This window comes from Pan paniscus, chromosome 11 (assembly GCF_029289425.2).
Source record: "Pan paniscus chromosome 11, NHGRI_mPanPan1-v2.0_pri, whole genome shotgun sequence".
NCBI classification, from domain to species: Eukaryota; Metazoa; Chordata; class Mammalia; order Primates; family Hominidae; genus Pan; species Pan paniscus.
This window is the reverse complement of record NC_073260.2, coordinates 82,539,471-82,564,165: the sequence shown is the minus strand read 5'-3', so window position 1 is coordinate 82,564,165 and position 24,695 is coordinate 82,539,471. Positions and strand designations below refer to the sequence as shown.

Sequence of the window (24,695 nt, the reverse complement as noted above, 5' to 3'; positions counted from 1 at the left end):
ACCCAGCTGATTGGGTTCAGATGTAAGTGGATCACTGTAAGCCCTGGGATAAAGCCAGGGTGGCGCTCTGCTAACATGGCATTGTGGAAACCCAGAACTGCCTCAGCTTGGGTCTGAGGCGGAGCTTCACCATTATCCAGTGCAGCCCACTGTTGCACACCTGGGCACTGGGAGGCCCAGAGAGGTTAATAAATTGCCAAGGGCTATCAGTTGGCAGAGGCAGGGGACTCTACCATGCACTTGTGCTTAAAACTACTGGGGTAATGTTTTAAAGGGGCCTCTACAAGGGGTCCCCGAAATGGAACTTTAAGATCAGAGATGGTCTGTCTTCACTCAGCCCATCGTCTCTTCCTTCTCTGCTCTCCAAAATGAAAAGGAAGCAGTACTTCTAGATAACATGAGAACTGGAATTCTGGTTTGTGAGTCTTAAGGATACCTCTAGTCCATCAACCCTTGGGAATATAGGCTGTGTCCCTTCAGAGAGTAAACCAGTGTCCTGTGCCGTGAAAAAGAAACACATTACCTTTACACTGATAAGCAACCCAATGCTTGTTGTTTGTAGGAAAGCTAGAAAATGCAAATAAAAAGGCACAAAGCAAAAACTAAAAATAACTTAACTCTCACAAATATCCCCATCAACATTTAGCTTTTTAGCCTTCAAATCTTTACTTTTTGTCTACATGTATATGTATGTATGTGTGTGTACATATAAATATACACACAAACATAAAACGTCTGAGTTTTACAAAAATGGTTTATTCTGTCTATTTTTTTTCATTTTATATTTGTCTAGATTGTATGTAACTTCTTACGAGTGCATCCCTGAGAGGGGCTCTCATTTTACACCCATTTTTAGCATGCATTTCTGCACATTCTTGTGGGTTTATGCAGTTCCATCAGGCTCTGCCATGATGCATTTCTAAACAATGGGTGAAAATGTTCTTTAGAAATTAAGAGCTGGTAGATTGGATGTGATATTTTCCTTCCTTCAGGAAGCTGCTGTCTGCCTCAAAGAGTTAAAAAAAAGGCAGAGGAGGCTTAAAGAAGAAAGCTGGCTTGTAATAGCTGATAATGGCGATTAAAATTCACATCAATCTTCCTCTACATTTTTAGTTTCATAAAAATGAAACACCCTCAGCTTGAGTTGCTGTGTAGTCAGAAGAGATGTAAATATAACCAAGATGTTTTTCCTCCTTAGTGACTAATCGCTTGAAGAAAGGGGTAGGTGTGATAGCCGGGGAGCCCAGCCTACATCTTCCAGTCTTTAAATATTTGTGACAAATCCTTCTTGTGTGCGTGCCTGCTTGTGTGTGTGTGTGTGTGTATGCAGGAATTCCCGCTGCACACAGAGCAGTTGTTTTAGGAATTCCAGGAGCTGTGTGGGTCACAGGCCTGCTAATTGCCTGACTACTGGGAACCTTCGGGTATGACACTATTGAAATGAGACATTAGACCTTCACAGGGTGGAGCTGTGGGCCATGCTGGGCTGGAAATAAGGAGTAGGGTTTGAGAGGGGAAAAAAAGTAGCTTGGAGGAATTAGCAATAAAGGTGGGTGGAAGTCATACATTTCTAGAAGGTCATTCGACCAAATAAGGCTGGTGCTAGGGTTGTTGGAAGGGTAAATGACATAATCTCTGTGCAGCACTTAGCACAGGCCCTCATTTATAGTTAGTGCTCAGTAATTTGCAGCTGTTATTCCTATTATTGTTATGGCCTCTGTCATATTACTTATGTGAAGTACACTAGACTGTAATTTCCTGTGGTGTGGCTGTGTCGAGCCACATGTATACCAATGAAGTGGAAGACATTCTGGAGCTAACTCCATCTTCTCGTGGGGTCTCCTCTCTTCCTGCTCAGCCCGTTATACTCCCAGCCTCTCAACCTTCTCAGGATGCTACCTAGGCAAGCTACACCAAGTATAACTGAGATATGCTTTGAAGCACTGCAGAAGCCCCTTTAAAACATTATCCTAGCAGTTTCAAGCACACATGCGTGTTCAAGCCACCTTCTGCCTGTCTCCCATTTCTCTTTCCTCCCGTTTCTCTCTCCTAGAGAGGAAAGATGATTTCTTATTGCAAAAAATGCTACCATTAGGGAAGTTAGGGATGTGGAGAGAAAAGATAGTGCCTTGTGGGTTTGGCCTGGGGGAGGGAACTTGGAGTTTTTGACAATTGAGAGTCTTGCTGAGCGTGGTGGCTCACGCCTGTAATTCCAGCACTTTGGGAGGCTGAGGCAGGCGAATCACTTGAGGTCAGGAGTTCGAGACCAGCCTGACCAATATGATGAAACCCCGTCTCTACTAAAAATACAAAAATTATCCAGGCATGGTAGCGGGCGCCTGTAATCCCAGCTACTCAGGAGGCTAAGACAGGAGAATTGCTTGAACCCGGGAGGCGGAGGTTGCAGTGAGCCAAGATCATGCCATTGTACTCCAGCCTGGGCAACAGAGTGAAACGCCATCTCAAAAAAAAAAAAAAAAAGAAAGAAAGAAAGAAAATTGAGAGTCTCTGTAGAATCTCAAGGCTATGAGAAAATTTGAATTGGCTAAAGAGCTTTTGGGGAGTGTTATTGTGGTTTAGACCGTAGGCTCTCTTTAATGTTTCTTGAAAACTAATAATGAAGATTTGAATTTCTTTTCAAGTATTTTTGCTACTGACCTGTTTCTCTTTAAAAATGTGTCTGAGCCCTGCTGAGGCTGATACATGTGGACTTCCATGGTTATTTTAAGGCTGCATGTATATAATCTCCTTCTCTTATCTTCATTTCTCTGCCCTTTTTTAGTTTTACTTTCTTATTAGCCTTGCATGAGGACATTTCCCCCCTACCCCAGCAAAGCCTAGCTAACTGTGTAAATGGTAATGCATTTCTAAATTTCTCCATAAACTATTCATCCATCCACTCTTGGTTAGGCTGCTTGGCCCCATCATCCTAGTGGGGCCAAGAGCTGTATTGTCAGATGATTCTCAGAAACTGGAGAATCGCTCAGCCCAAGGCTCTTGACAGACAGAGTGTGCGGAGGTTCTATGCTTAATTGTATCCACAGGTTGGTTAGTTTGTTTTCCTTGACTGTTGAGTTCAGGGTAGCCATCTCGTATGCAATTTCAGGAGGAATTCTGTCTTCCTTGTTAGGCTCCTGGGGCATTAAGAATTCCACAAGCAGAAACCATCTCTTTGCTCTCCGGGTGTGAATGTCAGCTCCTAATTGACTGTTGCTATATTTTTCTTGGAGCTGTATACTCACAAATCATTTAAAAAATATGAGCCACAAGCAATTCCAATTAGACCATGAACTCTAAACTCATGGAATGCCTTAAAATGCACATAGTAGTTTAGGATTTATTATAGAAATGCCTGAGGCATATTTGTATTGATTTTAAAATGGGTGACAATATTATTTTGGGTGCATATTTAAAAAACAGTCTTGTGGAGGGCCACTCCAGCATGCTATGCTAATTAAACCCAGTGTTGGACTGAGCCCTAGTGTGATCGGTATTAGGATTATTTGTAAGCATTCTTTATTTCATCCTTTTAGGCACATGATGAAATTTTACTTTCTTACCTCTCTGTAGTTAGGCAAGATATGTATCTTATTTTGGCCAATAAACTGAAGTGATGCATGTCACTTCCAGGCAGAATGTTTAGAAGCCGGTGTGGGACTCACCACATTCCTTTCCTGCTGCTGTGTTGACTGTTGAAACAGCTGTTAAGAGGAATCCTTAATCCCTTCACATCTCAAAGAGATTAGGAGCAGAATTCTCCCCTGCTAATATTCATTGGCTATGCATACTAAGTGAGAAATAAACCTCTGTGGTGTTAACTCACTGACCTTTTGGAATTCTTTGTTACTGCAGCTTAATCTAGCCTATCCTGACTGATATATCTTGGCTCCAGCTCTTGATTTGAAATCTTAATTCCAGCACTAATTTGTATTATTTCATCTAAAATTCTCTGGGTCTCAGTTTCCCCATTTCTGAGATGAAGAGTTGGATAAGATTATCTCTATAGTACCTTCCAACTCCAACATTCTGTGATTCTACTTTTAAAAATCTGAACATTATACTGCTCGCTAACAGTTAATAATTCTAGTCTTTTCTTTCTGGACTCTGAGAGACCTGAGTTCAAACCTGGCATTTTGCCATTTGCTTGCCATGTGACCTTGGTCAAGTTATTCAACCACCCTAAGTTTTATCTTCCTCTTCTTGAAAATGGGAACGCAATTAGCTCCTGGGGCTTACGTGGATGAAATCCAATGAATAGTTGAGGTAATCTAAATATAGTACATAGAACCAGGCACTAAGGAAGTTCTAAGTGAATGCTTGTTAATTAGGAATCTGAGAAGAAGAGGAGGTGATGCTAGCATCTCCTGATGTGGCTCAAGGAGATGGTGAATCCCAGAGAGTTTGGCCTTTCTGTTTCACAAGGCTTGTTAGAGAAGCAAATATTCCAGATCACAGACTAGACTAAGAAAAAGAGGCAGATATTAAATGAAGTTGTACTTAAGTTCAGGAAGCATTGATTAATAAAGATAGCTCATTTCTGAAAGCACTTTGCTTAAAATCTTGTCTCAGGTACTGTGGTCAGGATAACTTAAAAATATATATTTTATCCTTTGGGGACGTTTTGTCATAAATCAGTTGACTATATTTGTGTGAGTCTATTTCTGGGTTCTCTATTGTGTTTCATTGTTCTATTTGCCTATTGTTTTGCTAATACCACATTGCCTTCATCACTGTAACTTTATAGTAAGTCTTGAAGCTGGGTAGCATCAGTCCTCTGACATTGTTTGTCATCAATACTGTGGTGGCCACTCTAAATCTTTTGCCTTTTCACAGAACATCAGAATCTGACTGTCAATATCCCACTGGGATTTTGATGGAGCTTGCATTGAATCTATAGAATAAGTTGAAAAGAACTGACATCTTGACAATATTGAGTTTTTCTATTCTGTTCATGGGTACTAGAATATCCATTTATTTAGATCTTTTATTTCTTTCATCCAAATTTTGGTAGTTTTCCTGATATAGATTTTGTACATATTTTGTTAGAGTTATCCCTAAGTATTTCATTTTTTGGGGTGCTAATATAAATGGTCTTTTGTTTTTAATTTCAACTTTTAATTGTTCATTGCTGGTCTATAGGAAAACAATTTATTTTTGTATGTTAGCTTTATGTCCTGCAACATTGCACTTATTAGTTTATTAATTCCAGGAGTGGGTTTTTTTGGTAGATTCTTTGATATCTACGTAGACATAGACAATGAGAACATCTGATGTCATCTGCAGACAAAGAAATTTTTATTTCTTCCTTCCCAATCTGCATACCTTTTTCTTTTCTTTTCTCTCTTCTCCTTTCCTGTCTTTTCTTTTCTCTTCTTTTTTCTTTCTTGTCTTGTGTTATTGCATTAGCTAGGACTTCCAGTATGGTGTTGGAAAGAAGTGGTAAGAGAGGACATCTTTGCCTTGTTCCCTGTTTTAAGGGAAACACATCTAGTTTCTCACTATTAAGTATGATGTTAGCTGTATAGTTTTAATAGACATTCTTTATCAAGTTGAGGAAGTTATTCATTTCTTTTTAACAATTTTAAAATGTGGTAGACGTTCTTTATCAAGTTGAGGAACTTATTTATTTCTTTTTAACAATTTAAAAATGTGGTTATAATAACCAAATATAGCCGTCCCAGGTTTAAATATTTACTCTGCCAGTTTCTAGCTCTGTTGACTTTGGGTAAGTTAATTAGCTTCTTTGAGCCTTAGCCTTAGCATGAAGAAAAAAACTCACTTTGTTAAAATCATAGAAAAGATTCAACTTGTAAAACTTCTAGATTATTCTGATGTGAGTGCTTTGAAGAGCTGGACCTGGCACGAAAATCTGAAACAAGAAGAAGAAGAAAAAGATGGAGAAGAAAGAACCTTTTGAGCACAGGCTGTGGCAAAAACTGCTAAGAAGAGCTGACAAATCAAATATGATTCCCTAAGCATTGGGATGGACCTGTGTGCCAGTCAGAACAGAAATGACCGAATGACTAGCAACAGATACACAAGGCATCTTTTAGAATGAAAGCCACAGAACGCAGTAGAGGTAATGGAGGCAGAAAACACCCAGAAGAGAAACAAAAAGAGGCGAACGTTACTAACTCCAAGCTACCTTGACTGATTATTCAACTGTGACACTCCTTCAGAAGACACTGTTTAGGATTCAGATGAAAAACTGACCAATGTATTCTGGCTGGCTTCATCTTCTCCTGGATGCACTATTTCTTTGTCTTTCTTCCTTAGGACCCTTTTGACTTCTCTAGCTTTAATACTATTAAGCCTCTTGCTGTGATGTTGACTGTATGTCTGTCTTCTCATAGTGTGTAGGGGCTACCATGGGCATTAGATAAGCAGTTGGGTTTTCATTCTCTACCATTGGGCCTGGCTGGGTAAGGTGGCTGTTTGTGTCTTGCCTTTATTTTTGTATCCAGTGCTCACTTTCAGGCAACTATTGATTTTGTTTCCCTCATTGGTAGCTGGCCCTGGTGTTGTTTTTGTTGTTATTTTCTGTTTTTTAGGTCACTACTATAGTCATAATCCTCCACCAACTTATGAATACTTACTGGGCACAAAAATGCCTTTAATAAAATTTGCCTGTATTTGCAATTATCTTAGCTATAGCTACTAATTATTACTCTAAAACAGATATGTATTCAGAATTACATATTTCTTTCTCTTTTTTAAAAATTTTATTATTATTATACTTTAAGTTTTAGGGTACATGTGCACAACGTGCAGGTTTGTTACGTATGTATACATGTGCCATGTTGGTGTGCTGCACCCATTAACTCGTCATTTAGCATTAGGTATATTTCATTTTTCCCAAATCTTGGGTTTGTCTTCCATACATTTGAAAATATTTGGATAACACAAATCAAAGAAACTTTTAATTTCTGTGTGAGAACCACAGATTCAACCATGAGAGTTTCCTCTATTCTTGTTTTTCTTTACATTTATCTCCCATTTAAATAGCTTTAATATTTCTCTCATATTCTTGGGATGATGTAATTTTCTGAATATATGTCACAGCTTAATATCTAATACTAGTTACTGTTTGCAATAGGAAGAATGCCAGTTACTGTTTGTAACAGTACCAGTTACTGTTAACAAAGCAATATATTACTTGCTGTTTAATAAAGGTTTTCTTATTAAAGAGATGCAGTTTTTGTTAAAGCTGTGGTCCCTAACATAACAAAATGTGTGAATTTACACAAATAGGCTTGAGTTTTTTTATAGCAGAATATTAACAGAGCACTTTTATGTTGTTCAATCAAGCTACAATCTTTCTTATATTAATAAATGCTTGTCCTTGACAATAAAAGCAGAACTATTTAGTTCACCAGTTTCTCATTACTATTCTTTATTCATCTGCCTATGAAGGTAAATGAATCAAGGCCCTTAATTCACCAGAGAAATGTATCCATCTGTCCCTAGAAGACATAATCCTAGCAGCAAACTGAGCATTTAGTTGCTGTTAAGGGCCTTGTAATTGGTTAGAAGCTCCTCATGGAGTTTCTGGGCATTCAGATGATTGGATTCTTCCTTCCAGGTAGAAGAATCACCAGAGACAATTCTGTTCTTTCCCAGATGTACATTTATGAAGGCTGTCCCTTCTCAAAAGCAACTTCTGCAGGCATAAGGTGCCAAGCAACAGAGCCCTTTGAACAAGAACCTCACAACCCTCATAATTAGGAAATGAGGCCTCACAGCTCCCACTTCTGTTTATCATAGAGGGGTCCTGGAGGAACAGTGCCAACCCCAGAGCAAACTGTTCCCACCATCCTGGGGCTGTGCTTCCAACTCCTCTGGCCCTTGCCTGCTTCCCTCATTCCAGCGAGCCTCTCCCATGTCTCTGTTCTGTATTAGGTCTTTCTTCCTCCATTGGGTCCTAGGACCCCAGTTGTTGGGCAGCTTTAGAGGGCAGCCCAAAGCTGTGTCCGCTGAGGATGTTTCCTGGCTCTGAGGATGTACTTCCAAGGAAAGCTCTTTCAAGGATCGCTTTCTGATACCTCTGTTATTGCCTCAGATTAGGGATTGTGAACTCAAATACCTCAAGTGATCAGGGAATTGAGGGAAATGGAAGAAGCAGAAGACAACAGGGAAGGTGGAAATGTGGTGGACTGCAGAGTTCATTTTTCAGGGAAAGGAGAAAGAAGCCAACCAGACCTTTACGGTCCAGCTTCCAAACCCTCCAGCTTTTCAAGGGCAGCTTGCATCCAGATTTTATGTGCAGTCTCCCCATTCAAAAACACCAAAACGCTATGCTGACTGACAGAACACAGCAGTCAATGGACTCTGCTCCTGGGCTCATCAGTCAGCCATGATCAGCTCAGTTAACACTATGCTGACTGAATAGAACACAGCAGAACAAAGAGTAGAGTCAATGGACTGCTCCCGGGCTCATCAGTCAGCCATCTCTGCAACTGTTTCACACCAGCATTATTGTTCTCTCTTAGCTCTTCTTGGCCTGAGGCATTGATTTACCTTCTCTCCGGAGTGAAAATGTTGGGTGCAACAAACAGAAAAGCCAATCTGTACTTGCTGAAATAATAAGGAATTTCATGGGCATCTCCAAGGAAATTCACATTAACTGATTGACAGTCTGCAGACACAGGCTCCATTTCTCTGTGAATATTTCGGCTTCATCCTCAATCCCACTGCACCTCTGTGTATGGTCCAGAGGGAAGGGCAAGTCTCTTCTCGAAGCTCTTTCAGAAGAGTAAATAAGAATTATCCCAGAAGCCCTCGTAAAGTATTCCTCATGTCTCATTGGCCTAAGCTGGGTCATGCGTCCTTTCCTGAACCAATCAGACAAGAGAGGTGGGGTTACCCTCATACCAACCAAGCTAGAGCCCTCAGATGCGATTGGGTCATAGTTCCTGGAGGCTTATGCCTGTACCATGTGTGTGCGTGCATGTGTGTACACACATGTGCATACCTGAGGAAAATCTGGGTTCCTTTAAGAAAGATAAAGGGATGTATGGTTGCTAAGCAGTTAACCAATGAAGTCTATTATAATGTGCTTTGTATTTTATAAAACTGCCTTTTCCCAGCCTGGTGTTGTTGTGGGTAACCCAGTGCTCCTTCCTGCCGGTGTCCAAATTCTAGTAATTGGAGAACTTGACATTGCTTCCAAATCCTCATATTGTTGTTTTCCTCTCTCCACATAGAGAATGGGGGCACATAGGCCAACTGAGTTCTTAGAACAGATTCAGCATAGGTGTCAGACCTCGGTTTGACAGCCCTGTAAACAAACATAGAATTTCTGAATTCATTTTTCCTCATCTGTAACATGAGGAGAATATTAACTACCCCAATGGGTTGTCAAGAGATCAAATGCAAAATATGTAGCAAAGTTCTTGGTATACAGTAAGTGTTAAATGAATAGTAGTTCTTATTACTACGTTCATACCTTCATCCCTAAAGTTAGCTATTCAAACTCTAAACTTGTTTAGCAATATATTCAGTATTTTGGGGTTGGTACTGTTTTTTCCACTTAACCAATGTCTAAAACGCTGAACAAAACCTCGCTTGGAGTTTTTGCACTTGGGGACTGAAATCTGCCAGACTTTTTTTTTTTTTTTTTTAATTGAAGAAAAGCTATTGCTGACTTGGGCAATTGATTTCTTTGCTCTTTTTCTTTAAGCACAAATTTATTGTTGTTTTAATTTTACTGCTGAACTTGGGAGTTGAAGTAAATGCATCATCAGCAGTTGGCTGCAGAGAATCAAGGAAAGTTATCCTTAGCAAACTAAAGCAGGAACAGAGAACCAAATACCACCTGTTCTCACTTATAAGTGGGAGCTAAATGATGAGAACACGTGGACACAAAGAGGGGAACAACAGACATGGAAACTTGTAGGGGGTGGAGAGTGGGAGGAGGGAGAGGATCAGAAAAAATTACTAATGGGTACTAGGCTTAATACCAGGGTGATGAGATAATCTGTACAACAGACCCCCATGACACAAGTTTACCTGTGTAATGAACCTGCACATGTACCCATGAACGTAAAATAAATTCAAATGAATAGAAAAAAGAATTGAGTTCTTTGTCTTTTTGTTCCCTTTTTTTTTAATCTAAAGAGGACAGTTCTGGGAGGCAAATACTATTCCACTTAACTTCCTTATATCTAAAAGGATCTGTAAAATTGAGACAAAGATTTAAGATTAAGATTATTCTTAATATTATTAATAATGACATCTAACATTGGTATAATACTTTGCAGTTTACAAAATTCATTCACATTTTACAAAGGGCAGGGTTTTAAGATCTGCGAGATGATAAATTTCTAGGTTTCATTCATTGTTTATTTATAATCCCTATCTCAATGCCTGGTGCATAATAGGTGTTTAATAGATACATGAATGAGCCTTAGAATATCTAATTGGGGATACATCTGGAAGTTACCATCATTATTCTCCCATTATAGAAGGAGAAACAGTCTCAGAGGAATTTGGTGACTTTCTTAAGGCCACTTAGCTGATGAGTGGTGAAAACAAGATTAGAACACAGTGGCGTCTTCTGTTTTCCTAGTACATACTTTGGGGTGGGGAGGAGAGGTGGACTTTTCTGACAAGTAGGCTAGTTTGTGATTGTAAAAATTAGGTTCCATAGGGTGTAAAGGGGTAAATCCAACCCATTCTGTGAGAGAATGATAAGCTCTCCCGACATCTGTGTTTGGTGGGACTTACTACTGACTCTGGTCCACTCAGCAGCCTTTGAAGAGAAGGTACTGTGGGCATCAGAAGAAACAAAATCATCATATTACAAACAACAACAGTATATAGCTATCATTTATTGAGCAGCTACTATGTGTCCAACAAGATATTTACAAACATTGTCTTTAATACTCAGGTTACCCATCAAAGACTGCATTATTTAGAGTTTACAGACCAGGAGATAGAGATTCAGAGTAACTAAATACTTCTTTTCACTCTCTCAAAAGGGTTAGCCCACTCTTACCTAGCCATCCCTAATCAGACATGTGATTGTTTCACACAAATTCTTTTGAAATGGATCTTAGTTTGCCACATCAGTGAGTCTGTAGCCCAGTGAGAGAATTTGCCTTTTGAGATGCCCAGAATTATGCCAAGTATCCTGCCATACCCAGGAGACTAACACTTTCCACCCTGAGGGAAGATGAGATTATTGCAGGGGGTTCAGCAATCCAACACACACTAAAAATTGTCTGAAGGATGGGCAGAGAAGGTGAGAGAGAGGACACAACCCCCATTACACTTTGGGGCTTGTGGACTAAAGAAATTGCAAACAGAACCCCCAAGCCTGGTGGCACAGTTTAGATCAGAGAGTCTCAAACTCTCAAATTCTCTGTGGGGAGACACAAGTACTAGATTTTTATTCCTCCAGTCTGCTTTGGACCAATATTTGTAAAAAAAAAAAAAAAAAAAGCAAAAAACAAACAACCACACACACACAATAGAATTAAATTGATCTTAATTTCTGCACTTGTTTTTTGGAGTAGGGGATCCCAATCCCTGGGCCTCAGAACTGAGCTGCATAGCAGTAGGTGAGCTGCGGGCAAGCAAGAAGCTTCATCTGTATTTACAGCTGCTCCCCATCACTCGCAGTACTACCTGAGCTCCACCTCCTGTCAGATCAGGGGCGGCATTAGATTCTCATGGGAGTGCAAACCTATTGTGAGCTGTGCAGGTGAGGGATCTAGGCTGCACACTCCTTATGAGAATCTAATGCCTGATGATCTGTCACTATCTCCCATCACCCCCAGTTAGTTGCAGGAAAACAAGCTCAGGGCTCCCACTGAGTCTACATTATGGTAAATTGTATAATTATTTCCTTATATATTACAATATAATAATAATAGAAATAAAGTGCACAATAAATGTTAGGTGCCTGAATCATCCTGAAACCATCCCGCCACCCTGTCTTTGGAAAAATTGTCTTCCGTGAAACTGGTCCCTGGTTCCAAAAAGGATGGTGACTGCTGTCTTGGAGGACCAGTCATGCACTGTTCATGTTCTGGCATAGTCCATGGGTCACATCTTGGCTAGCATTGGCTTATAGATTTTAACACATTAAAAATATTGCAATAGTCTTCACATTATTTTAGTACAGTATTTACAAAAGAATCAAGTCACAGTGTACTATAGATAATAAGGACCAGTATTGAGACACAAGTTAAGTTGTGTAGTTGAACAAATTCTTTCAACCCTGTCAGTGCATTTCTGAGACCATACAACCTCATTTAGAGACAGCATCAAAAGTCTATACTTACGCACATAAGGATTTTAAGCACAGATTATCAAATCCTACTGATCTTTGTATTAGACCCTGCTCACGCACTTATATCTTACTACTTTTCACATGTATTAAATGCTGTTGTGATTAATAAAACATAATTTAGGTAACAGCTCTGAAGAATTTAAATTAGCTGCTTGATTTTTTTTTCTCTACTCAATCAGTACCGCACGTAGAGCTGCTATCCTGTGGGAGAATCAACAAAAGTCTGACATTAAAAAGAAATCCTTTTACTTGAAATCTTTGATAACCACTTCTGCACACAGACCTTGAGAGAGATGCATGAAAGTTGGCCAATTCCACTACATTTGTGGAATTGCCAATACCAGGATGCTATTGTCTTGCCCGGGGCTCTCTGTTAGTGCTGTGCGGGCTTGTGGAAAGTGCTTCCTTCTGTTCCCAGACCTCATGTTTTCCATGAGAAAAAAGGAAAGACTTCTTATTCATCTGGTAACATCCAGCATGCCAGGCACTGGTTTAGGCCGCAGGGAAGGAACCTCTATCTTCAGGAGGTTCAGGAGGAAGCATGTGGAAGGTTCAGGTCATAACCACTGTTTACTCCCCAGTCTCTCTTCTGATGTGAGGTATATGGGCAGTAGCTGGACTTCTGCCCCTCATGCACCTGACTCCTGAACCAGCTCTTCCAACCTTTGGTACTGGGCCTATGCAGGCTTTTGTTTAGTGCAAGAACTGAGCTTAAGGGACAAAAATGACAACAATAGGAACTTAAATGGCTTACAGACTTTGGATTTCCAGGCGAAGAATGTGGGACTATAAGCTGACTTCCTTGGTACCAAGCAGTGAGACATGGAGGGTCTCAGGGTGGTGAGGCTGGCTGGGCAACGTGCAGAGGCCGGGGCAGAACTGCAAAGGGCTATCGATGTCTCCTGACAATGGCAGAGGCAGCTTGTGTACCCAAGGCAGGAAAGGACTGATTTTTCTGAGTTAAGGAAGAGACAATTCTCAAGGAAAAGGGGCTTTTTTTTTTTTTTTTTCTTTGTGGTGGTCCCTGGAGAAAGGTAAAATTTTGTGCTTTTCCCATGTTGTGGAAATCCTCCTGGACCAGTGCTTCTCAAACTTCAATGTGCATGCGAATAAACTGGGGATTTTGCCAAAATGCAGACCAGGTGCAGCAGGGCTAGAGCAGTGCCTGAGATTCTGTCTCCAACAGGCTCCCTCCTGGGTGAGACTGAGGCTGCTGCTCTGTGATAGTGTTGATCTGTAGGCTATACCTTCAGTAGCAAAGACCTAGAACCCACCTGGTGGTCTGGAACCATGGGAATTGGCCTGACCTGGTTTTTGGAAGGCATTGGCCCCTGTTTCAGCCACGCTTGCCTGCTCTAATCACTGCGTTGTCTGCAGCAGCATTTTCTTCTCTCAAGGGTCTTCAGTAGTCAATGGAGATCTTGCTGGAGGGTGTATATTGGTTGCTGTGTTTAATCCTTTAAAAAAATCTTTGTTGTGCTGTTGAGTACATCTTCTTTAGGGCAAAATGACAGCAGTATCTGTCATGAACAATCAAGGCCTACTCAATCCCATATTATTACAATGCACTGCCTTGACCCACATATCTGGAATATGGTAGGGAATACTTCCCTATAGTAAATCCTAAGGAAGAGGGCTTTGCCATTCAATCATAAAATGATGAGCTCCTATGTTATGTTTGGTGAGGGGATAATGCTGCAACCTTTTAAAGACGATTGGATTACAGAGTATATGTGTAAAAGTAACTAAAGCCAATGATTATTTTCTGGGCATTGAATTCAGCTGTTAGGTATAGCTTTGTCATTTGAGCCTCCTGGATTAAAAAACAATTACAGACATTTAAAAACAAATTCCATTTTTATGTTTTGTCTCTTTTGAGCTATATCAGATGGTTTCTCGGGAAGGAAGTTAAAAACTTGAAGCTTATTCAAAATCAAACTCAAAAGTGATTTCAGGAAAATGGAGGTTTCATATCACACTGTGTGCTTATAAGCCCCCGTCCTTCACTCAGTGCAGCGCATCCCAGGCTTTTTGGAAGGCACTGACTCCTGTTTCAGCCACGCTTGCATTGTCTAATCACTGCCTTGTCTGCAGCAGCATTTTTTTCTCTCAAGGGTCTTGAGTAGTCAATGGAGATCTTGCTGGAGGGTGTGGCTTTCCCATCCAACTTCCTGAGTTAATGGTAGTGGTCTTTAATGAAAAGTTCATTATGTAACATAGACCAAACTGATCTTTCAAAATTATTTTTAGTGGATTGAAAAAGTAGCTCACTTAATGCCTCTAATTTCTTCATATATTTTAATAGGTCACATCTCTAAAACATTTCATGGGTCTGTCAGCGACTTTGATTGAAGCAGAAATTAATCTTATCAGATATCCTGATGAGGGCTTAGAAGGGTCTTTGCTATGAAGAGATTTTTGTTGTAGTAGTATTTATGTTAATCAGATTTGGCTGTTACATCTTTCACTTGTAGAATTTTAGAAGGAAAAATAACGTAACTAACTTAGAAATAATCTAGTCCAACCACCTTATTTTACCGAAGTAGAAACAGCTAGGGGTTTACCCAAGGTCACACAGGCCTGTCTTTGGATCTTAGTCCTGGGCTCCCCTGAATCTCCCACACTGCCTTTGTGTGTTGGTTTATGGAAGGGATGCAGTGGCTCTGAGGACCAAGGAAGCAGGTTCCCCACCATTCCCGCTGAGAGCCAGGGAATTTAGTTACCACTCACAGCATTGCCACTCTCACCAGACCCTGCCTTCTGGCAGAGCTGCAGTGGACTCGTGATTGCTCCAGGGGGTCAAAGTGGCTTGGAAGGAGCCCACATACTGCAGCCAGTTGGCCTGGCTCAAATCCTGTCCTGCTCCATTCAAGTTGTGTGACTTTGGGCAAGTCACTGAACCTCTTTGTGGCTCAGTTCCCTCCGATATAAAATGAGAACCTTCCTGGTAGGATCATTGTGAGAACTGGATGAATGAATATGTACCGAGGAATTAGAAAAAGCAGTTAGGCCATTGTATGTGTTACATGAGAGTTTCCAAATTGTGGACCTCCACAAGTTACTGTGTTGTGAAATTAGTACTCTGAGTCATAAATAGCATTAGACAAATTAAATGGCATATGGATTATTTTGACTGCTCTTTTTGGGGTCCTTTTGGTTCCGTGTATGTGTGTGCGTGTGTTTGCGTGTGTGTAATGGCTCATAATGTAAAATGTATTTATCATTGAGGATTTGTGGTTAAAAGAGTTTGGAAGCCCCTTCTTCAGGGACTGGAGTGAGCACATTTATTTTTCAGAGCATAGACCCATGGTGGTGAACAAGGCTCCCTGAGGACGTGAATGCACAAGGTGAGCTCTGGCTGAGACTTAAATGTGCTTCCTTTGCAGAGGGAAACCAAAGGGCAGTTTCTCATTGACCACATCTGCAACTACTACAGCCTGCTGGAGAAGGACTACTTTGGCATTCGCTATGTGGACCCAGAGAAGCAAAGGGTAAGAGCTGATTTCTATCTGGAGCCATTTTTAGGGAGTGACCCAGACTGTGGTGCACTGTGGGGGTTCCTCTCAAAGCCCTAGTGATGCCCTTGTTCTCACAGATTATTGGGCACATGAAACCCTGGGTGAGCAGAAGAGGCTGGCATTGTCCTCACTGGACTGGGTGGAGCAAGAAAGAGAAGGGAAAAGTTACCCTAGGCCTTTCCAGAAGGCTGCTCCCATCTGCTTAGAAGAGAGAATGTCCCTGTGCCATTTGAACCCAGGGTTTCCCAAAATCCCTCAAACAATGGCTACCTAAAATTTCACTATGGAGAATATCACCCCTGCCCAACCCCACTCACTGTAAAAAGCTATTGAGGCTGGGCTCTGTGGCTCACATCTGTAATCCCAGCACTTTGGGAGGCCTAGATGAATGGACCACTTGAACCCAGGAGTTCAAGACCAGCACTGGCAACATGGCAAAACTCCACCTCTACAAAAAATACAAAAATTAGCTGGGCATGGTGGCATGTGCCTGTCGTCACAGCTACTTGGGAGGCTGAGTTGGGGCAGAATAGCTTGAGCCTGGGAGGTCAAGGCTGCAGTGATCTGTGATGGGGCCACTACACTCCAGCCTGGGTTACAGAGCAAGATCCTGTCTCAAAAAAAAAAAAAAAAAAAAAAAAAAAAAAGCTATTGGTAGGAAGAGTAATTGAGAAATAACTGCTTAATGGGTATAGGGTTTTCTTTTCAAGGGATGAACATGTTTGAAACTTCATATTGATGGTGGTTGCCACCAAAATGTGCATTTTAAAGTGGTTAATTTTGTTATGTGAATTTCACCTCAGTTTTTTTCAACAAAGTTTTGACAGATGAAAGGTTTAAGTCACTTCAGAAGCAGCTCCTTGGGCACAACTAAACTTGAAAGCCCCTGTTTTATTCTTGCTCCTGGAGACACCTACCCTTTTTGATATCTGTTGGTGGGGAAAAGTGAGCAGGAGTCTTACCTTTTGAGCTGGTGTAGCAGCCTAGGTGTGTTCAGTGTAGCATATGCCAGAACCACGTGATGTGTGCCCTTCACATCCAAATGACCCCTGGCTCCTGGGGCGGGTCCCAGCCATGGGCTCAGAGTTCCCAGCCATATGCTCAGAGGCTCAGTACACACTTGGGTCTCTGCTTCTTACTAGCAGGATAGTGTGTGAAGGGGTCACCTGGAGGTAGCCTGGAAGTGGGGATAGGACCCCTCTGCCTTCTTTAATTTGCTCTCCTCCTCCTCAGTGTCCCTGATCTTCTTCCTGTCTCCTCTTTCCACCCCCACACCTCACTTGGCTCTTAGTTTAGTGTTTACTGACCCAATACCATGAGGAGAGGCTCACAGAGTGTATTTCTGTAAATAAGAGGATATTTAAGGAATAGATTAGATTTGCATCTGATACATAGAGAATCTTATTTTGCTCTTGGAGTCCTAGGGGCCCAAGTTTATATGAAGGGATGCAATGAAGTATTACAGCTCAGAAGGATTTTGGTTTCCTGTAGTACTCCCAGTAACCTTTGGATGGTCCAGGCATTTACCTGAGTGAGACGAAGGTGGCAGGGCAGTGGTGGGGATGTGGGGCTGATATGACGTCAGGGATGGGCGTGTGTGGTGTTTACTGAGTAACACTGGTTCCCAGACCTGGCCCTGCAAGAAAATCACCTTAGGTGTTTGCATAGTGTGGACCCTATTCCAGACCTCTTAAATCAGAATCCATGGGATTAGGGCCAGCAACATGCACTTAGCCTATTCCTAATCTAATTTTGATGCAGCCAAGCCAGCTTTGGTCTAGGGACCATGATATAAAGACATTCATAGCCATAACTTTTTATAGCCTGTGAAGATATTACACTTGTATAAGAGGAAAAGAAGCTCAAAGAAGTTGTTACTTGTCCCAGGTTTCACAGTTAATAAGTGGTAGAGTGAGTGTTTGAGTTTAGGATTATAGATCAAAGTCCCTGTGGACCAAATAAACTCTGGACTCTATTAGTCCTCTAGTCACCACTGCAAACAGGTTATTTTGTGCAAAATTCAATTCTAAATGATAAATGGCCAACCTGCAGAAGTAATTCTAGCTACTATTTAGTTGAGCATCTATCATGTACCATGAATGTTCTTCATTATAGCCTCATCTTGCTGAAAAGCCTTTAAGGAAGGGGGAAACTAAGGCCCAGAGAGGGTCAGTGGCTTCCATAAGGCAAGACATTAAGGAACAATTGGTGTCACAAAATAACAATAGTATTGGATTATAACCCATAGAATGAAATAAATATCCATGAGTCCATCCTAATATAAATAATTAATTAAACAAAAAATAAAGGGAAAACTTGGGTCAGCTCTTCCATACAGAAGAATTTTAATTAATAAATGTAGAAGGAATGAGGGAAATAGAAAATCACCATACACAATAATAATTATTGCAGGCAAGAGCTAAAATTAGTGTGCAAAAGTTTAAGGAGAAACAGGAAATTTGCAAAGTAACCCCTCCTTCCCAAGGCATTTTTTTGATTACAAAGGGAAAAATAATAACTCTATAGTGGAGAAACATGACAGATAGCACTTTAACCAGGAGACCAAGATTAACATCACCAGTAAAAACACATGTTAACATCAGGTACCTCCTGATACCATGCACTGAGAAGTACACATCATCTCTGTGGCATTCTTCCCAATAATGCATAACCTTAATCAAATATTGAGAAAACATCAGGCAAATTCAATGTGAGGGACATTCTCCAAAATAACTGACCTTCAAAAGTGTGAGGTCATGAAAGACAAGGACAGACTGGATTCACAGTCAGAGATTGGAGAGACACGTCAACTCAAGGCAATGTGGGATCCTGAAACATAGACAACCATAGTAGTGGGAAAACTGGGTGAACACAGAAAGTCTGTAGTTTAGTTAATACTATGGTAAAATAGCATTAACTAAATTGGCTAATATTGGCTTCTCATTTTGATAGTTGTACTGTGATTACACAGGATGCTAACATTAGGGGAAGATGAGTGAAGGTTATACTTTATCATTTTTGCAGCTTTTTTCATATGTCTAAAATTATTAAAATTTTAAAGTTATAAAAGAGAAGTCTTTAGGTTGTTTATTGTTCTTTATATTTTGACTCTATTTAACGTAATTTTTAATGCCCAGACTTGGGTAGTAGAGTAAAGGAAAGGATGGGGGCCACCCTCAAAACAAAACTGTCTTATCTCATGTAGCCACTAAATTGCTCAGAGGTGTTTCTGAATACATCTCTCTGCATTATACAGCTGTTATAGCCTTTTGATTTTGTGGATACGATGTGAGTGTAGCTTTCACTTGGGTTGCAGGGTAGTTGCTGCGCACAACTGCAAGGACTTTGGACTCAGAAAGATATGAATTAAAAATCCCATCTCTCCTGATTAGTAAGCTGTGTGATCTTGACCAAGCTATGCAGCCTCTCTGAGTCTCTGTCCTGATGGATAAAGCAAATAACAATACCAACCTGTAGGGTTGATATGAGAATGAAAGGTAAGGTATATCAATGCTTAGCACATGGTACACCTTGAGTATCTGGTATGTGTTATTTTCACTCTTGGGTGTTATTATTATTCTTACAATTATTATGCATTGGCTAGGTCCAGGTGAGACGTGAGGAAACACACTCATGATTAGTATCTCTAAAACCTAGAAATGTTTATAAGAACACTTTTAAAGGCAGGGGGCACTACTATTAAGATCATTGGAGAGAGAAGGTGGAAAATGGGCCTTGGATAGTTAGAAAAATGGACTCAAAGACATAAACAGAAATATGCTGGTATGGACATTTTAAACAGATATTAATTGACCAACATTTTTTTTTCACCAGCTCCTGTATTTTTCTTAATGGAAAGTAAAACTGGTGAATTATTTGGATAGAAAGCTAATTAAATGAGAAAATCAAGTGAGTTAGAGAAGTTGAAGTGAAAGTTACCTTAGCCTTGGGGGCTGGTGGTTTGCCTACAGCTTGATTTACAGTAAACCATTGTTGAATATTAAATATTTAGCACGATTGCATTTGGAACACCATATGTTTGGCAAGATGTCTCATGCCCCAGATGCTCTGGAAATGGGAAACACTGAGTCAGGAAATGATGACTATCTTTTGCTATTTTGATGTCCAGTGCCCAGCATTTCCATCATTATTTTTTAATTTGATATAGGGAAGGATAGGTTGAATACTGACCAGTAAAAAATCTCCTCAGTTTCTACAACATTCATCTTCTAAGAAACTTGTATAATCTTAGTTGCCTAAGATTAGGGAAAAAGTGGGTGGTATCCTCTCCATTTTACTGATAGAGAAAACTGGGACAGTAAGTCTAGAAGTAATTCTAGAAGAAGGTAATACTTGGCTTAAGTTTAGATTTTTTTTTTTTTTTTTTTTTTTTTTTTTACTCCAGTATATTCTTTTTACCACTTCTGCTCAGGTATTTGGGTAACTTCCCTTTGGAAAGATGAAGTTTTGAAATAATTAGCTGGATTTCATAGCTCTAGTTTCCATAGCTATGGTTTTAGATGTCCATTGTCCTGGGTTTTCCCCTTATGTTCTTCTACCCTTTTTATTTCCCCAAATCCAGCTAAGGAAGTCACCCCTCACCCCATGCCTTAGAGCTGAGTGCCCCAGCTCCCAGCCCAGCCAGAGGAAGAATGACACTAGGACTGGGTTGTAGGATGCTGCTTTATGGTCTGGAGGGAGGTTGTACTCAATGCTTTTGGTTTTAACTTTGGAATTGCTAATTATCTGTTTAACCCATTTCCATCAGTGTTGTTGACTTTTCTGATTTTGACTCACACCCAAAGACATGGGATTCACTTTGGAAATCCACACTTTTGGGGTACACTCCTCAAGTGCCCAATGATAGGCCATTGTGTCTTAATGTCTACCAGACACTAGAGGATTTAATAGGTTTTCTGATAGGAGGATGAGCTGGAAATCATGGATGCAAGGTCACGTTCAGTCCTGATCCCCCACCGTCACAACCCTAATGTAATTACAGCCCCAAGGCTTTTATGTTGGTAGCCAGAAGGAACTAGAGAGCCTATCAGTAAGTTTTATTAATAACAGGAAAAGACCTTGTCTATGTTAGAGCAATTTGCTTTTTCTAGAGGCACCTTGGGGAGGACGTGGAATGGAAAAAAAGCTGGCCCAGTGATTGGAGGTTTCACTCTGGGGATGGTGCCAGGAAGCCAGACAGCATTATGTCCCACCAGCTGCTCCTGCCATTGAGAGGCTGCTTCCTGCTTCTCGGGATAATTACTTCACAGCTGCTCGTCACTAGGAGCAAAAGTGATACCTAAGATTTAGGGCAGCCCTGCCCTAAAGAAAAGGGTTGTGCTGCTGCCTCAAGTCACTGATCACAAATTTGTCAGCTCAATGAGTCCTCTTTTGTTTACGTTTCAAAAGGTATTAAAGATCAAGGCTTCTTGGGTGTCTGTGTGTGTGTTAGGGGCAGACAGGTACAAGTAACTTGGCTTTGTGGGAAAGGACTTTGACACTCAGGTTAAAACGAAGACAGTACTATCGTGACAACTTGAAAATGGAATATATTGTCAGTGGCTCAATTGTGGCTCAAGGTATGAACACTGATGCATTTGGGGAAATTGTCAGATTCCTTCAGCAGAAAGCAGTACTTGGTCTTTAACTAAAAGGGCGGCTCATAATTGACTCTGTTTACATCTGATATCCTCTCCTGAGGAGGGAAATGGATGCTTGATAAAATGTTGCCATCTAGAAGTCACTTAGCCAACGGAGATGTCCACATTATAGTGGAAAGGGAGGGGCAAACACATGACCTGGTTATCTCATTTGAGCCAGAAGGTAGGGGCTGGGAAAATGCCATTTTATCCTTGTTTGAATCAGGAAAAATCAGGAAGCTATCCAAGGTAAGAAGTTTTTCCTCTGTTGGTGGTGGGACAGCCTGGGTAGAAATCAGTTAGGGTAACAGGTTTAAATGTGATGGTTGAAGAGTAAAGTACTCACTGGAGGCTTCCAGCAGGCAAGAACAGCAGGGCTGACTAGAGACCAGCAGGTTTGGAAGTTTCAAATTAGTCTTAAAAATATCTTTAAGTCTAACTGGGAAGACTAGAATGTGGCTATGACGTATGACTTGGAGAAATAAAAATAGTATAGGTGAGAAAATGACTATTTTATTTCCTTCAAGGTTCAGTAGTAGTTGTCTGTTACATGTGTGGAGGTTAATGATGAGGATCTAGTAGTTCTCATTATCTATTGCTGTTTAACGAGCCTTCCCAAAAGTTTGTGCCTCAAAACAACATAATTTTATTATATCACAGCATTTTGTGGCTCAGGGATTTGAGCAGGGTTCAGCTGGGAGATTCTTCTGCCCCACATGGTGTTGACTGGATCACTCAGTGGTGTTTAGCTAGCGGCTAGTCCGATCTGGAGGATCCAAGACATCTTCATCCATATGCCTGGTGCCTTGATGCAGAGGGCTGGAAGGTAGGGCTCAGGGGTCCTCTCCCTCTGATGTAGTTTCAGGCCCTTTCCAGATGACCTCTCCAGCAGGGTGTTTGCACTTCTTACATGGCCGCTTAGAGCTCCAAGTATAGGTGGAGCCACTTACCAAATAAGTTGTACAGGAAAGAGAACAGGTTTTGGGGGAAAAGTGATAAGTTCTGAACGTTTTGAGTTGGGATGCATGAGAGAAGTTGAGGTGGAGATGTTTAGTGTATAGATGACAATATAGGTCTGAAGATTAAAGAAGAGGTTTGGGCCGCAGATGGGGATTTGGGAGCCAGTGAAGTCTTTTATGACTTCAAAGCCCTGGGAAGAGATTCAAAACCAGCAAAGGAGATGGACAAAGATCAGACAGAGCAGAAAGAAAAGAATGTGCAGAGAGAAACATTCTGGGAGCAAGGATAGGTATAGACTCAATAAGAGGGAGTGAGCTGCAGTTTCAAGCAGGGAGGCAGGATCAAAGGACTGAGTCAGGAAATAATGACTATCTTTTGCTATTTTAGGAAATTGTTCAGGTGCTAAAAGCTTTGGCATCATGAAGACCAGGGCAAATCCTATCTCTGCCACCTGCTGGTTGTACCACTTTGAGCAGGTTCCTTACACCCTCTGTGTCTCAATTTCTTCATCTATTAAATAAGGATACTAATACTACTTATGCGATATAATTTTTTTTAATGAATTAACCGTACTATCAATTTATGTAACTGGTCTTTTTACTATTCCATGCTTTAAAGATGTTTAAAAGACCTAAGTCACTTGATTACCTATGTAACAATCCTGCACATTCTGCACATGTACCCTTGAACTTAAAATAAAAGTTGGAAATTTTAAAAAAGGCCCATGAATCTAGAGGCTAGCTGATCTTTGACTTTAGAACAATTTGGTGGCAGTGTTGTTAAATTTATGTGGCATGACAGCAAATGCTACATGGTGGTAAATTCCACTGCAACAAGCTTGAAAAAAATTCCATAATTTAATTTCATAAATGATTGCATTTTAGTTACTAGCGTACTTTAAAATAAATAGTAATACATGTTTTTTTTTTTACATCCTATTGCATTTTCAAACTATGACTCTTTTTTTTTGAGTGTCTATTAAAGATTTCTTGGGAGTAGGGACTGGCATGCAAGGGTCAGGATGGCCTTCCAACTGTTTTTGTAAATAAGGTTTTATTGGAACTCAGCTAATTCTGTTCATTTACATATTGTCTGCAGCTGCTTTCATGCTCCAATAGCAGGGTTGAGTAGTTGTGAAAGAGATCCATGTAGATCACAAAGCTTAAAATATTTACTATCTGGTCCTTTACAAAAAATAAAAATTGCCAAAATAGGGAAGGGAATGGAGGTTGCTTAATGGATGAAGGGACACAAATGCTTTTTTTTTAGACTTCCTGGCCCGTCCCCTGATTTGTACAGTGTTTCTTCTTCTGGCTGTTATCTCTCTTTTGCCCATCCCTGAGACCCTAGGATACAAAAGCATCATGGCTAAAGGAGTGAAAAACACGACAGTGAAACAATGAAGATTTTCATTTTTCTTTCTTTCTTTTCTTTTTTTTTTGCACTCTGCCGCCCAGACTGGAGTGCAGTGGCACGATCTAGGCTCACTGCAACCTCTGCCTCCCAGGTTCAAGCAATTCTCCTGCCTCAGCCTCCTGAGTAGCTGGGAATACAGGCGTGTGCCACCACACCCGGCTAATTTTTTGTATCTTTAGTAGAGACAGGGTTTCACCCTGTTAGCCAGGACAGTCTCGATCTCTTGACCTCAGGTGATCTGCCTGCCTTGGCCTCCCAGAGTGCTAGGATTATAGGCATGAACCACTGTGCCCAGCAGATTTTCTTACATAGATTGATTTCCAAATGGAAAAACATTTTTGAGCATTCGTGATCTACAGGTTTGTTGATGTTGTTGTTGCTGTTGTGTCATAGATCTTCTTGAAACTGGAATGGAAACCATGATTATTGGCAACTAAATAACTAGGCCTCGCTATAGCCTTATAGTCTGGAACACTGATAAGGCTACATTCATCAGATGGCATTGTTTTTTCCCCAGAAGAGGCCAGAGGGGCTAGGAATGACATAAATTGGCTGCATGATAATGCAGAGACTAAGTTACTCTGGGGCTTTGTCCAGGTGGATGCGAGAATCAGGCCATCTTTTTAGGGTCATCATGGGAATTGCTCAAATTTTGGATCTGGTTACTATTGAGGTGAAAAACAATCTCTTGTCTGGGGAAGTGCATTCATTCTTTTTAAAAGCCCCCTGGGTTATTTAACATATTTCTCTGGGCTACAAATTACTCTGGCTTAGGGTACCAAGGGCTTTGAGAAAGTAAACAGAGAAGTGCGTAATTTATTCTGTAATCATACGCTGAATCGATTTCAACAGAAGCCAAACATTTGA

At 40.7% G+C, this 24,695-nt stretch overlaps 1 protein-coding gene across 6 annotated transcripts in view; it reads left to right on the top strand.

The window, feature by feature from the left end:
- The window catches only part of FRMD3 (FERM domain containing 3), a 296,678-nt gene that overhangs the window by 133,932 nt on the left and 138,051 nt on the right, over positions 1-24,695 (top strand). For all 6 annotated transcript variants that reach the window (XM_003810300.4, XM_034967512.3, XM_063593988.1 and 3 more), the window contains exon 2: positions 15,682-15,786. In XM_003810300.4, coding sequence (XP_003810348.3) covers positions 15,682-15,786 — 105 coding nt within the window. The remainder of the gene's footprint in view (positions 1-15,681; positions 15,787-24,695) is intronic.